The 15,328-nt window shown below is 38.7% G+C and overlaps 1 protein-coding gene across 1 annotated transcript in view; it reads right to left on the bottom strand.

The window, feature by feature from the left end:
* Positions 1-15,124, bottom strand: part of N (neurogenic locus Notch protein) — a 247,721-nt gene extending 232,597 nt beyond the window's left edge. The window contains exon 1 of the mRNA XM_065218825.1: positions 14,166-15,124. Coding sequence (XP_065074897.1) covers positions 14,166-14,301 — 136 coding nt within the window. The 5' untranslated portion in view covers positions 14,302-15,124. The remainder of the gene's footprint in view (positions 1-14,165) is intronic.
* Positions 15,125-15,328: the final 204 nt, after the last annotated feature.

The following is a 15,328-nucleotide window of genomic DNA, read 5'->3' on the forward strand; positions in this document are numbered from 1 at the left end:
GCAAGTGAGTGGAAGCAACCCTGGTTGCAAGTTACCGTTTGATGCTTTTCTACTCGATTACCAAAGTGTATTGAATGTACAGGTATATTATTTTGCACGCATCACACATTTTTTGGGAAGTTCTCCGATCTTCTGAGAAATTCTCAGAACTAATGGGAAGTTCTCGAAAATTCTGCAAACCTGTCAGAATTTCTGCGAAGTACTCTGATCTTCTAGGAAGTTTATAGAATTTCAGTAAAATTCTAAGATCATCTGGGAAAATTTAGGAACTTCTGGAAAGTTTTCAGAATTTGTTTTTAATGCACAGATTTTTTTAGAAGAAATCTGAGAAATTCTCGGGACTTATGGGAAGCTTTCGAAAATTCTGGAAAGCTCTCAGAATTTCTGGAACTCGTTCTGGAAATCTTCTGGACTTGAAACGATTTCAGAACCCGCACAGAACGTCTTCTGTAAGTCCTCTGAACGTATCCTGGAAGGCTTTTCAACTAATTTTAGAATCCTTCTGGACTCGTTCATGAAATGGGCCAAACATTTTCAGAACTTGTACTGAAACCCCTGAAAGTTTCCTGGACCAGAAGTCATCTGAACTTGCCCTGTAAATCTTCTGGACTTGTTCTGAAAGTTTTCTGGACTTGTTTTGGAAGTCTTTCGAACTTGTTCTGAAGATTATCAGCACTTGTAGTGAAAGTCTTCTGGAAGTCCTCTGATCGTGTTCTGGAAGTTTTCTGGACGTGTTCTGGAAGTCCTCTGGACTCGTTTTGAAAGCCTTCAGGGCTAGTAGTCCTGTGGATTTGTCCTGGAAGTATTTTGATCTATTTTTAGAAGTTGTCCAGATGGATTTTTTTCTGGACACGATCTGAAAATTTTCAGCACTTGTACTAGCAGTCTTTGTTCTGAATATCTCCTAAAAGTCCTCTGAACGTGACCCGGAAGTCCGCCGGGTGTATCATAGAAGTATTTTGAACCAACTAATGATTCTTCTGGATTTGTATGAAATTATTGTCCTCTGAAAGTATCCTGAAAGACTTCTCGACTAATTTTGGAATTCTCCTGAACTCGATCATGAATTGGTCTAAAAGTTCTCTGAACCCTAAAAGTCTTCTGGATTAGATCTGAAAGCCTCCTGGACTTGTTGTGAACGTTTTTTGGACTTGTTCTGGAAGTTTTTCGGACTAGCTCTGAAGATTATCAGAACTTGTACTGGAAATCCTGAAGTTCTGAAACTCTCCTAAAAGTCCTGGAAATGTTTTGATTTAGTTTCAAAAGTTGTCCAGTCTTGTTCTGGGTTTTTCTGGACTTGTTCTGGAAATTTCCAGAACTTGTATTGTTCTGAAAATCTCTATAAAAGTCCTCTGATCGTGTCCCGGAAGTCCACTGGGTGTATCATAGAAGCCTTTTGAACAAGCTAATGATTCTTCTGAACTTGTTCTGAAAATCTTCAGAATTTGTTTGGGCAGTCACAATAGTAACGTCATCATTTCAAAACGACATGCATCAGTAAATTATTATTTTCCTGGTTTTGCTTAAAAATTCCCGGTTTTTTCCCGGTAAAAAAAATCCCGATATTTTCCTGGTTTTCCTGGTTCACTTGCCACCCTGGCAAATGATAACTTGGCTCTGTAAAGTTTATTCGATTGAGCCTGTACAAATAAAGCAATTAAAAAGAGGTTACTGATTAAAGTTTGATACGTGAATCTACAGTGTTGGTACCATACTTCGATAGAAATTTTTTACCTTATGGTTTAGTTATGAAGTAGATTATTAAGTCCGTCATCCATTAATAGGCACCATATTTATAATGGTGGAGGTTCCTCATTTTTATAGTTGACACTAATCACATACTAAAAATCGGCGTAATTGGTTGAAGGACAGCCAAGAAACAGCGATGGGTGGACGGTATACAAACCCATTAAACTAAGGGGTTGCTGTATTTCACTATCCTACCTGATTGATAATAGGGTTAACTACCCCATTTCCGGTCTATTAAGCACAACCCGCACTTTGTCTTTCTTAATCTAGCGCAGTTTAGCACCAAACGGAATGTTATTATTATTGATGGCTTCCAAATTTATTAGCCTTTCCGTATGTACCGTAAGATTTGATAAAGAGAAACCAATCGTTGAGATATTGTCAAAAGTCTAACACTGCTTCTTGTCGCCAAACTCGGCCTATGGATTCTAAACTCGGCCTAACGCATTGAAACGCCTATGAATTCACTTCGGCCTATCGGATGAAGATAAAAATTGATTCGGTCGCAGCGCTTCTTTTGTTTTTGGGAATAATGGGTGCAAACCTTCATATCACGCGTTCTCATTGACTTCGTTCCGTAGCTTATTAACTAAAGTATCGTACCAAACGCATAATTCAGTGCTAACATTTGAAAACGGCGCAAAAGCCATTTGTAAACAAATGGTTTGTGGGCCCTTTACTCGCTACCCGAAGAACGCTCACGCAAACCAACAGCATCGTCAGGAAGGGGAAAATTTCCCCTACCCGATGTTGCTGTTGTGTCCCGTGGTTGTACTTCAAGTAGTGAGTAAAGGGCCCACAAACCATTTGTTTACAAATGGCTTTTGTGTCGTTTTCAAATGTTAGCACTGAATTGACTTGTTAACACTGAAATCATGGATTTATTTGAAGTTTTCTGCTCGATAGGCCCAAAATGGGCGATTAGGCCGAAGCAGTTCTCTAACCTATCATTATAGATTGCAATGCAGTTATGAATAAGGATTGAGAAATATTTCCCTGAACTTATAGAAAATTTCCTGATTTTCCAGGTTTTTTTTTAGGTAGTCAATACCTTGCACTCGAATGTTTTCAATTGATACTGGTTCGAGGCAAGGTTGCAAAGACTCATTTCAGCTAAAATAATGTTTTTCGGAATAATAAAACCAAAAGATGGTATGATGGCATGTTTTACTTGTAACTTACAAGAAGAGGTTACAAAGTATGCGTTGGAAACATAAAACCTGTAAATTTTGCTTTCTATGAGTCACAATCAGCGATTTGCTGATCGCTGAGTGAATGAGTGAGTGAGTGAGTGAGTTTGTGAACAATCGCTGATTGTGACTCTCATGAAGTGAAATAAACAGGTTTAATATGTCAAACACATTCTTTGCAACCTCTTCTTGTATCCTACCAATTCAAAATTTGATCATGGCATCTAATTATTTCATAATTTAGAAAAACATTGTTTTAGCTGAAATGAGTCTTTGCAACCTTGGTTCGAGGCTTTCAAGAACAGCCAGTTACACCATTTTGAAATGTTGGTTTTGATACCCAATTAATAAACTTCATTCGAGCAGTTTGCTAACATTCGAACTTCGAAATAAAACAATATTTTGAGATTTTTCTTCTAGAACCAAGAGAAAAGTAGCCAAAATTTGTGCGTCTCATAAAAAAATGTAATTTGCTGGTCCAGTTTTCTGAATCCACTGGTAGAAATTCACGCCAAATCTGCTTGACAAAGTGAAGCAAATTCGCTCAATGCTAGATAAATTATTCAATTTCAAAGACAAATTATCAATCCCATAAACAGCAGCTTTGAGACTGAAAAGAGTCGATAGGTTTTCCAACTCTCGAAAATCCCCAGTCAAGGCCGATCGGATTAGTTGGCAATTTGCACACGCGACATTTTCGCCATTAGACGATCGCCATCAACCGACCGATGCAACACAGTGTGTGATCATCATCGTTCTCCTCCACCCCCATTTATATTCTCGAAAGAATTTATCTTTGCACTCAGGAGAAAATCTTCTAATTTATGGCCGTTTTTAGCGAAATTTGCTCGTCTCGTCATCAGCCGGCTATAAGAACATTCGAAATGTTAAGCCTTTTTCCTTCTAAAAAGGCATTATTTTGTGTTCTTGTTTTTTGTGCATGGATTTAATGTGCGACAACACGATTTTAGCGCGCTGCACGGGCGCAGACACACACACTCACACACGCCTACTCAGTCAAGCAGGAAATTTTCGGGATTTGAGCTCAGCCGCAGCTCGTGTCTCGTGTTCCTTTGTTTCGAGCTGAGCCGAGAGGAGATTTTTATGGTCATCTTTGCTTCTTCTTGCCGATCGCTCCGAAGAATCTCAACCCTTGTTTCTTTTTTTTATTTAATTCCGTGCTGGTGGAATAGAGCGGACGGAGGACGGTGGCAACGTGCGCGCGACGTGCGTCCATTATAATACCATATACATTTGTAATACTTTATATAGTGTTGTTTTTTATCATCCTTCTTTGCGCTTTTCTCTGCGCTTCGTTTTCATCATCTCTCGGGGGTTCGATTCTACCGCAGGCCTGGCTTTTTTTCTGTCGGATTTAAGATTTTTTTTTCTTCGACTCACCTTAAATCCAATTTGGTTGTTGTGTGAGTGTTTTTTCTCCGTGTGTTAAGATTCGGACTCGGCAGAGCTTTTTTTCGGGGTTCCTTCCTCGTTTGCTCTTCGTAGCAGCAACAGCAACACAATCTTTCATCTTTTTCACGTTGATCGCTTCGAACCCCGCGAGAGACAACTTGTGCATGGAAATGTGGGGAAATATAATTTGAGCGGAGAAGAAGATGATGATGGACTTAAGGTGATTGTACCTTCTTCTACTTTTTGTGGAGGCTGCCCCCTCCGACTCCGACTCCGACGACGAAGAAGAGAAGACGGCGACGAGCAGTAGCAGTTTGTTGTCGGGTTGGCCGAACGAAGCCCGCTCGATCGCTAGATCGAGAGCCAGTACAGTTTGTTTTCATAGTTGTTATTACTATGATTCCTTTATGTTGTTCTTCTTTGCCCTCAGTCCAGCATCTCCACTAGTCTATAATCTCCGGGAATCAATACAATAAGGCGATAAGAGAGGGTAGACGCCAAGGGCGCGCGTGGCCCATTCAAACAACGGGATCGTCTATATTGCACTCGAATCGATCGATTCTAATGCTGCGCAATTTTGACAGTTCGCAGTCGAGAAGTGTCAAAATTCGCTGAGTTCAATGTATTCAACTCAAGCAGCGGGCATTGGCTTTTGAAGGGGTCCACATGAGCAGGCTCCGCGCAGGGCAAGCAAATGAAAGCAACCAGAGCGGCGAGATGACGAAGCGAAAATGGCTTGAATAGGAATTCTTGAACCCGCAAGAGACCCGATGTAAAACTAGTGCCCACCATCGCCACCTTCTCAGCCACCAAAGCGAGTGGCAAGGGGATGTGTGTGACCAAACCTGGCTCGAAGCGAAATAGAATGATGGGGCAGAGCACCAACAACAGCAACAACAACAACCACAACAGCAATGTAGAGTGCCCCTTGAAGAGTCGTTCACTCGACACCGCCGTGGCGAAGTAGGTCGTCATTCGTTGCCCGTCAAGAGTAAAGGAAGATCACGGCGGCGGCGGTGGCGGCGGCGACGGCAGAGAGGTCGTTGATCTAGAAATGGGTTTTGGCATTCTGTCGAAATTGGCGAATTGTAGTCTTTCCAGCGATGGCAGCGCCATCGCAAACAAGAGACCTATAAGTCGGTCGGTCTCTTTCACAGATACAAGTAGGAAGGTATTAGGGAAATATGCTGCGTTAATCCTTTTATAATTAGAGAAAGAGCAGATGACCAGGTTGTAAAAGTCGTGTGGAGGTGAGAGCTGTCGGCGATCGACTCGGCAGCGGCAGCAGCAGCAGCAGCATCAGCGATCGATGAAAGTGTGGTGATTTTGATTGACCTTAATCCCAGCACCCCTAGGGGTGGAAGATTGGCAAGTTCATTAGGTGGATGTTAAGCTAAATGAATTGTGAATGGCTCTCGATTGGGATGATTTGTAACACTTCCGAAAGCTGTAAAATCGGGCGGTGGCAGTTCAGGGGATCGTATTGGTTAAATATAAGATATCTGATTAAAATAACAAAGACTGTCTTAAGACAGTTCTAACAGTCTAATCAGAATAAACCAAGAGGTAAGATGTTCGCTAATTCGTTAAATAGAGCTAATTTTCATAAAAAAGAGCTGTTTCTACTCTTTTGAGCTAAAACTTTAGATTACGAGTTGTATTAATAGATTCTGTTAAAGAAAAATTCTAAAAAAACATTCATAGTTTCACAAAGAATTGATTAAATATTCAACAAAAAACCACGCTTTTGTATCGACTTTGGGTCCTCCGCGCCTCTAACAACCTTGAAAACTATGCTCTCACAAAAGGCAAATATTCCTTTCAGCAGTCTTAAAAGGGGCATAGTGAACGAATTGGTTGTAGTAGAATCTGTTTTCACTGCATTGCTGGTTAAAAATCCATTAGCCGAACCTCGTTGAAGCCCACGATCCGGTTTGGATTTGATCCGACAGTTCAAGAACAATATGTGAAAAGGGCATACAAGCTTTTTGTAAACAAACCTTCTTATGCCCTTTTCTCGCCACCCATATGACATCAACGCATACCATTCGCATTAGCGGGTAGAGTAAGCTTTCCCCTTCCCGATGATGTTGTTGGTTTGCGTGGGTGACCCTCGGTTGGCGAGAAAAAGGCCTACAAAGGTTTGTTTACAAAAAACTTGTATGCCCTTTTCACATGTGGCTCTTGAGTTTGACAGTTGTTATGGGCATTTGTTATTGCATACACTACCCATCAGAAGTATGGACTCGCATAGATATGTATTGCGACATCACCATGAAAAGTTTAGTATCGCCCAAAGAAAATGTGTCAAAGTGTTAGGAATTACTTCGGAAATCACTGACTCACTTCAGAATTGTTTTGAATCAAATCGGAAAGTGCTGAATAACTTTTGAAAACTTTTAAATCACTTTAGAAAGTACTGATTCACTAGAGAATAGTTCGGAATCACTTCGAAAAACACTGAATCGCTTCATTCAAGTTTGGAATCATTTCGGAAAGTACTGCATCACTTAAGAAAAGGAATTGAAGCACTTCGGAAAGTAGTTAATCACTTCAGAAATGTTCGGAGTCACTAAGGAAAATACTGAATAACTTCAGGAATGTTCGGGAATCAGTTCTAAAACGGACTGAATCACTTCATGGAAGTTCGGAATAACTTTGGAAAGCACTGAATCATTTAAGAAAGTACTGAATCACTTATTAAATGTAGGAAATCACTTCAGCAAGTACTGAATCACTTGAGAAAAGTTTGACTCACTGAGGGAACTACATTATCACTTCAGAAATGTTTTCAATCACCTTGGAAAGTACTGAAACACTTCAGAGCTGTTTTGAATCACTTCAGAAAGTCCTCGGAGATGAACCAGCCTGAGGCTGAAAATCTCCTAAATAAGAAAATCAATCATGATTGAAGTGATGTTCAGAAAGTACTGAATCACTTCGGAATGTATTGTATTACTTTAGAAATGATCGGAATCACTTCTGAAGGTACAGAAACGATTCAGATTTTTTTTTGAATCACTTCAGAAAGTGCTGAATAACTTTAGAAATTGTACTGAAGAGTACTGAATCACTCCGGAAGAGTTAGGAATTACTTTGGAAACTACTGAAAGACTTCAGAAAGTTTTGGATTCATTTTGGAAAGTAATGAATCATTCCAGAATGTTTGTAATCTCTTCCGCATGTACTAAATCACTTCGAAAAGACCTGAATAATTTTAGAAAAGTTTGGAGTCTTTTCAGAATTACCTAGGAAAATACATAATCATTGTTGTAATCACTTTTGCAAGTACCGAATATCTTTGGAAAGAATTGAAACACTTTAACAAAGTTTGAAATCAATTCCGAATGTTCTGAATTACTTCTTAAATGTTTGGAGTCGCTTCAGAAAAGCTCGGAATCACTTCGGATAATATTGAACAACTTCAGAAAATTTCTAATTCACTTTGGAAAGTACTTATTTAAAGTTTTTAATGACTTCCGCAAGAACTCGAAAAGAATTTAACTACTTCAGAAAGTACTGAATCACTTAAGAAAAAAATTGAACTCACTTTGGGAACTACTGAAACATTTCAGAAGTGTTTTAATCACTTCAGAAAGCACTGAATCACGATTCAGAAAAGTTTGAAATCACTTCCGAAAGTACTGAAACGGTTCAGAAAAGTTTGAATTAACTTCCGAAAGTGCTGAACTACTTTAGAATTGTTCAAAGTCACTTAGGAGAGTACTGTATCATGTCGGAAGAGTTAGGAATTTCTTTGGAAAGTACTGAAAGACTTCAGAAAATTTTGGATGCATTTTAGAAAGTACTTCGAAAATAACTGAATCATTTTAGAAAAGTTTGGAATCACTTCTCAAAGTAATGAATCGCTTAAGAAAAGTGCGAAATCTCTTCCGAAAGTACTGAAACGGTTCAGAAAAGTTTGAATTAACTTCCGAAAGTACTGAACCACTTTAGATTGTTCAAAGTCACTTAGGAGAGTACTGAATCACACCAGAACAGTTAGGAATTTCTTTGGAAAGTACTGAAAGACTTCAGAAAATTTTGGATGCACTTTGGAAAATACTGAATCATTCCAGAAAGGTTTGTAATTACTTTCGCATGTACTAGATCACTTCGAAAAGAACTGAATCATTTTAGAAAAGTTTGGAATCACTTAGGAGAGTACTGAATCATGTCGGAAGAGTTAGGAATTACTTTGGAAAGTAGTGAAAGACTTCAGAAAATTTTGGATTAATTTTGGAAAGTACTGAATCATTCGAGAAAAGTTAGTAATCACTTTCGCATGTACTAAATCACTTCGAAAAGAACTAAATCATTTTAGAAAAGTTTGGAATCACTTCTCAAAGTAATGCATCACTTCAGAAAAATTCTGAATCACTTAGGAAAGTACTGAATCATTGCGGAAAGTTTGTAATCACTTTAGCAAGTACCGAATCACTTTGGAAAGAATTGAATAACTTTAACAAAGTTTGAGATCATTTCAAAAAGTAAAGAATTATTTCCTTAAATGTTTGAAATCACTTCAGAAAAGCTCTGAATCACTTCGGATAATATTGAACAACTTCAGAAAAGTTCTAATTCACTTTGGAAAGTATTTATTTAAAGTTTGTAATCACTTCCGGAAGAACTCTAAAAGAATTGAAACACTTGAGAAACTACTGAATCGCTTAAGAAAAAAAATGAGTAGCTTTGGGAAGTACATCATCACTTCAGAAATGTTTTCAACCACTTTGGAAAGTACTGAAACACTTCAGAAGTGTTTTGAAATACTTCAGAAAGCACTGAATCACCATTCAGAAAAGTCTGGAATCACTTCCGAAAGTACTGAACCACTTTAGAATTGTTCAAAGTCACTTAGGAGAGTACTGAATCACAACAGAAGAGTTAGGAATTACTTTGGAAAAAGTGAAAGACTTCAGAAAATTTTGGATGCATTTTGGAAAGTACTGAATCATTCCAGAACGGTTTGTAATTACTTTCGTATGTACTAACTCACATCGAAAAGAACTGAATCATTTTAGAAAAGTTTGGAATCACTTCCCAAAGTAATGAATCACTTCAGAAAAGTGCGAAATCTCTTCAGGAAAAAATCTGAACCGCTTAAGAAAGTACTGAATCATTGCGGAAAGTTTATAATCTCTTTCGCAAGTACCGAATCACTTTGGAAAGAATTGAACCACTTACACAAAGTTTGAGATCACTTCAGAAAGTTCTGAATTACTTCTTAAATGTTTGGAATCACTTCAGAAAAGCTCTAAATAACTTCAGAAAATTTCAAACTCTCTTTGTAAAATACTGAATTATTTCAAAAAGTTTATAATCACTTCCGCAAGGACTTGAAAAGAATTTAACTACTTCAGAAAGTACTGAATCACTTAAGAAAAAATTGGACTCACTTTGGTAAATGTTTTCAATCACTTTGGAAAGTACTGAAACATTTCAGAAGTGTTTTGAAACACTTCAGAAAGCACTGAAACTCCATTCAGAAAAGTTTAGAATCACTTCCGAAAGTACTGAAACGGTTCAGAAAAGTTTGAATTAACTTCCGAAAGTACTGAACCACTTTAGAATTGTTCAAAGTCACTTAGAAGAGTACTGAATCATGTCGGAAGAGTTTGGAATTACTTTGGAAAGTAGTGAAACACTTCAGAAAATTTTGTATTCATTACGTAAAGCACTTTGTAAAGTACTGAAACACTTCAGAAGTGTTTTGAATCACTTCAGAATGTACTGAATTACTTCGGAATATATTGCATCACTTTAGCAATGATCGGAATCACTGCTGAAAGTACTGAAACGATTCAGAAAAGTTTGGTATCACTTCAGAAAGTACAGAATACCTTTAAAAATGTTTAAAGGAGAGTACTGAATCACTTCGGAATAGTTAAAAATTACTTTGGAAAGTACTGTAAGACTCCTGAAAATTTTGGATACATTTCGGAAAGTACTGAAACACTTCAGAAATGTTTTGAATCACTTCAGAAAGCACTGAATCACATCTGAAAGTAATGAAACGACTTAGAAAAGTTTGGAATCACTTCCGAAAGTACTGAAACATTTTATAAATGTTTAAAGTCACTTTGGAGAGTACTGAACCATTTCGTTCAGAGTTAGGAACTACTTTGGAAAGTACTTACAGATTTCAGAAAATTTTGGATGCATTTCGGAAAGTACTGAATCATTCCAGAAAAATTTGGTATCACTTCCGCAAGTACAAAATCACTTTGAAATGAACTGAATCATTTTTGAAAAATTTGGAATCACTTCAGAAAAGTAGATTCCGGGGTAAATTCGGAATCACTTAGGAAAGTACTGAATCATTGCGGAAAGTTTGTATTCACTTTTGAAAGTACCGAATCAGTTTAGAATCACGAACGAAAAGCTCGGAATCACTTCGGATAGTAGTGAATAACTTCAGAAAATTTGAAATTCACTTTGGAAAGTACTGAATCATTCCAGAAAGTTTGTAATCACTTCCGCAAGAACTCGAAAATAATGTTAACACTTAGGAATGCACTGAATCACTTTAGAAATATTCGAAAAATACTGGAATACTTTAAGAATGTTTGCTAAGTACTGAATCACTTCTTAAAAGTTTGTAAAATCATTCTGGATGATACTGAATAACTCCAGAATGTTTGTAATCACTTCCGAAAGTACTGAATCACTTCAGAAAAAAACTGAGTCACTTTAGAAAAGTTTGAATTAATTTCAGAAAGTACTGAATCATACCAGAAAAGCTCGGAATCTTTTTGGATGATATAGAATCACTTCCGAAAATTTCAGAAAGCTTGAAATAACCTTCATAAAAACTGAACCAATTTACAAAAGCTTGGAATAACTTTGAATAGTACTGAATCACTTCAGAAAAATTCAGAATCGCTTCGTAATTCTTTGTAATTCTAAATCACCTCAGAAAAGATTGGAAGCTCTTCAGCAAATATTTAATCACCCGTAGATTAACAAAATCTAAATCACATCGGGAAGCCCAGAATCATTTAAAAATAGGTTCGAAAGCTCATCGGAAAGCACTGAAACACTTCTGAAAATCTCGGAATCAGTTCTTTCTGAAGTGATTTAGAACTGTTCTGATGTGAATAATTTCTTCATAAAGTGATTCCGAACGTTTTTGAGATGTTTAGTAGTTCTGGGTTTTTAGTAGTGATTTAGATTTTTTCTATGAAGTGATTCAGAACATTTCTTAAGTGATCTAGAACTTTCCGAAGTGATATAGAACTTTTCTGAAGTGAATCAGTACTTTTCCAAGTTCCAAAGACGCAAATTATATGTTCCCCAAGCGCATTCTGAACGTTTTTCAGCTATTTCAAAAATTTTATGGTGATGCTAAACTTTTTGGGGGGTGATGCAATATTCAAATGAGTGTTGCAATACTTTTCCATATGAGTCCATACTTATCGACGGGTAGTGAATATGCTTTCGCTATCTAACTTAATGAGATTTGATATGGCACATGGTAAGTTTTGGTTAAAACCTAACCTTCCTCAGGGGCTCCCAAGCCATGGCCGGTTATGGCCAATGTGGTCAATATAACCGCCGGAATTGAGGAGTTTCCAGGAACACCTGGAACATGTCCAGATGTAGAAACTCAATATGACTGCCATTCACTAGCGTGTAAGAGTAATCTTATCCGAGTTTGACATCCTTGTTCACGCTGACGCTACCATTGAACTGGTTTTTGAATTCTCACGTGATTTTAGGTTTCGCATGGTCGCGTTTAGGTCCAAGTTGGAAACAGAGCACTTCCCCGGAGGCACTCCGAACATGTTTGGATGTGACCAATATGGTCTTGTGAACTTGATTGTGAATTCTCATGCGATTTGAGGTGTCATTATGGGGTTTGGTCCAAGTCCAAGAAACGTGCAATGTGTTCCTGGGCATTCATCCGTCTAGACGCTCGAGTTTGATTTCACAAAATTGAATTATTTTCGGCTTTTGGAAGTGCTTAAGACTTCGATTGGATCAACTGAAAATGTTCCAGATGCCTCAGTTGAATGCATTTTAAAAATCACATCGGTAAAGCTGGGTTTAGACTAGGCAAGTCAAATGATCAACTCAGTTGAATTCAACTGACTTGAACGCAACTCACTTGAATTGAAAAAAAGTTGAACCAGGCTCAACTTTTCAAGCCAATTGAATTCAACTGAGTTGATCAATTGACTTGCCCTGTCTAAACCCAGCTTAATGTACATAGATCCAAAGCTCGAGCATGAAGTTTTAACTGATGTATGGACATAAGTCCGTATGGCATAACGAATTTAAATTTCCGGTTGTCTGACACAGTTTTCCCGGTTTGGTTGAAACAGCTGAATGTGATAACAATATCCCGGTAACACTACAAGTTCTGTCGAGGTTTTACAAGATCAATGTCTAAAAGAGCATGACTGTTACTTTTGAAACAGTTACTTTCGAATAACTTTTGACCCTTGGGAAAACGGTCTGGAGTTCTGAGATTCTAAGAGGGAATTTATAAGAGAATTACTATGAAATTGCTAGGAGAATACTTGACAAATCTTGACAAAAATCTCAACATTGAACTTTGGCAGAATGCTACGTTGAATTTCAATGACAATTCTGTTTGGACCCCAGATGAACTTCAGGAGAATTCTTATGAATATTCCATGCACAAATTTCCAAAAGAAACTTTTCAAGAGAGAAAATTATTGAGAAAACTAAGAAAATTGTTGAATTCAGAGTTATGAATTTATTAGTTAGAGAAAGTTCTGAAGATGACAGATTAATATACGGCAGTTTAAAAATTGAACAGAAGTTCAAATTACAAAACTTAACAAGAATTTAGCAAATTTTTGTTAAGCCTATCAATGGTAATATCTTGCCAATAGCCTAAGACACCATTTAGATATTAAATACCAATTAAATATCGATTCAATTTATGGATTAATCGGAGATTTTCCTTAGCATGGGAAAAGTGGCCAAAGTAGCCTTGATTTGCATCGAGTTGGGGAGAACTGTATTGAAATATTACACGCTTTGGTTGAGTGGGAATAGTCGACCACATTCCATCCACGAAATGTTCAATTAGCAGATAACAAAAAATTAAAATCAAACACGTTTTCAAAAATCCAGAATACAAAACATTCAAATCTGTAACCAGCAGATGCTAAACAGATTCATAAGGCTTATGGAAAATTAATCCCATTTCCAGTGCTGCAAACGCATTCTCCTACTGCGTAAACACCTTCAAGAAAACCGACAGTTGGTCCTCTTGATGCACCCCACCGGGACGCAGAAAAAAAAACCCTAATATTATGCAACAGTATTGGTGCGATCAAACTCCGCCGGCAGTGCATTATCCTTCCCATATGGATAAGTACCTACCTTTGCCATAACAAAGAGGGCTGTCGCGTCGCCTTCGTCATCGTCGCTGTAGGACGATGTATTCAAATTACAACAAAACACCGATCTCCTCATCCAGATGGATGCAACGATAAATGAGGACACGGCACAAACAAAAAATGAAAAGAAAGTCCCAAATTACATTCGAAGCTCATCACAAACAACTCGAAAGGACGAGAAAGACAGATTTGGCTGTGTGATCTACTGCAGGTGTGCGGCGCGCAAAAATGTGTGATCCTGAGAAAGCAACGAACCCGATTATCGCTGTCTGTTTGCTTTGGTCCTTTCCATGTTCGGACGCGTGCACCGGTATTGGTGCGGAATATCCTTGCGCGGTTTTGTTTGTGTTGGTGGTGGCAACAATGACGGCCACAGTCGTCGGTTGGAATGCCCAGGATAAATCTTGAAATTTTCTGATCGGAAAATCGTACTCACCGGAAGCGGAATCAATGCATACGGCTAGGAACAATCCGATGACGAGTAGAGTAATCCGAGTATTTGACGATAGTAGGCCAGGAGCGCCGTAATGGCCGACGGACGACCTCCTGCGGGTGGTCGTCGTTAACCACATAGTTCCAGATTGTTGAAACGATCTCTCGAACACTCGGGGAGTTTCTGCTCCGGTTGATATGATATGTAAATCCTTTCAGGCGCGGGTAGGTTCCGGTCCAACCCGCTTCACAATTTTGTTCTTCCGGTTTACGCGCACTAGTTTTAACACTTATCTAACTTCTTCTCGATCATCCAATTCGTTTTCTCACTCACTGTTGACTCCTTTCTTCACCGCTGAGGTCACCACGATTCTTCCAGGGTCTTCCAAGGCCCAACCACTCGATTGACACGCATTGTTGAAATTCGGCCCCTGGAGCATGAGCTGGATTGTTGATCTATTTCTTCTACGATCACCGCGCGCACCTTTCCTTTTTCATGCACATAAAAATTCTGCCAACGAATCTTCTTCGGCCATCATTGATCTGGTTTCACTCATTCACCCATTGCTTCCACCATACAATATACTGTGCAGAGTCCCCACAGGACTTCCGGGAATTCACACTATGCCAAAACGGGCTACTACTATCTTTTCTAGATGCACATCCATAAAATCCTCCCCCTTCACACTATGCATGCGTTGCTCCTTGCTGTAGCGCTCACTTTCTTGATTTTTTGCACTTTCAAGATTCTTCTTCACCTTAAAATCACCACAATCCGAATCCCTCGAAGATTGCGAGGTTCCTCATCGGTGAAATGCTGCTACTACCGATCGTACACCCCTTGAGCTTCCTCTCCTATTCTATGTTTCTTAACGGAACACTCCATAAAAAAAAATCTTCGAACCACTGAGCGCACGGAGCATGTGCATTCACACTCGCGTCTCGATACACTTTGAGCAGGACTTGTTTTCCTAGAACACACAAACACCCAAGTTGCCTTGCTCTTCGTCGACCGTCGGGGTTCGGTGAAAGATATCCGCACATCGGGCGAACACGAACTTGTATATGTGCGCCAGAAAGGGACGGCTGCGCTCGGCTGGAAAATGCAAAATGGCTGCTGCCGTATTGCTACGCGCCTGGCCACCGTTGGATGGCGTGGTTTTCAAT

Source organism: Ochlerotatus camptorhynchus, unplaced genomic scaffold (genome assembly GCF_037179485.1).
Source record: "Ochlerotatus camptorhynchus isolate MF236.1 unplaced genomic scaffold, CSIRO-AGI_Acam_v1.1 ptg000094l, whole genome shotgun sequence".
Lineage (NCBI taxonomy): Eukaryota > Metazoa > Arthropoda > Insecta > Diptera > Culicidae > Ochlerotatus > Ochlerotatus camptorhynchus.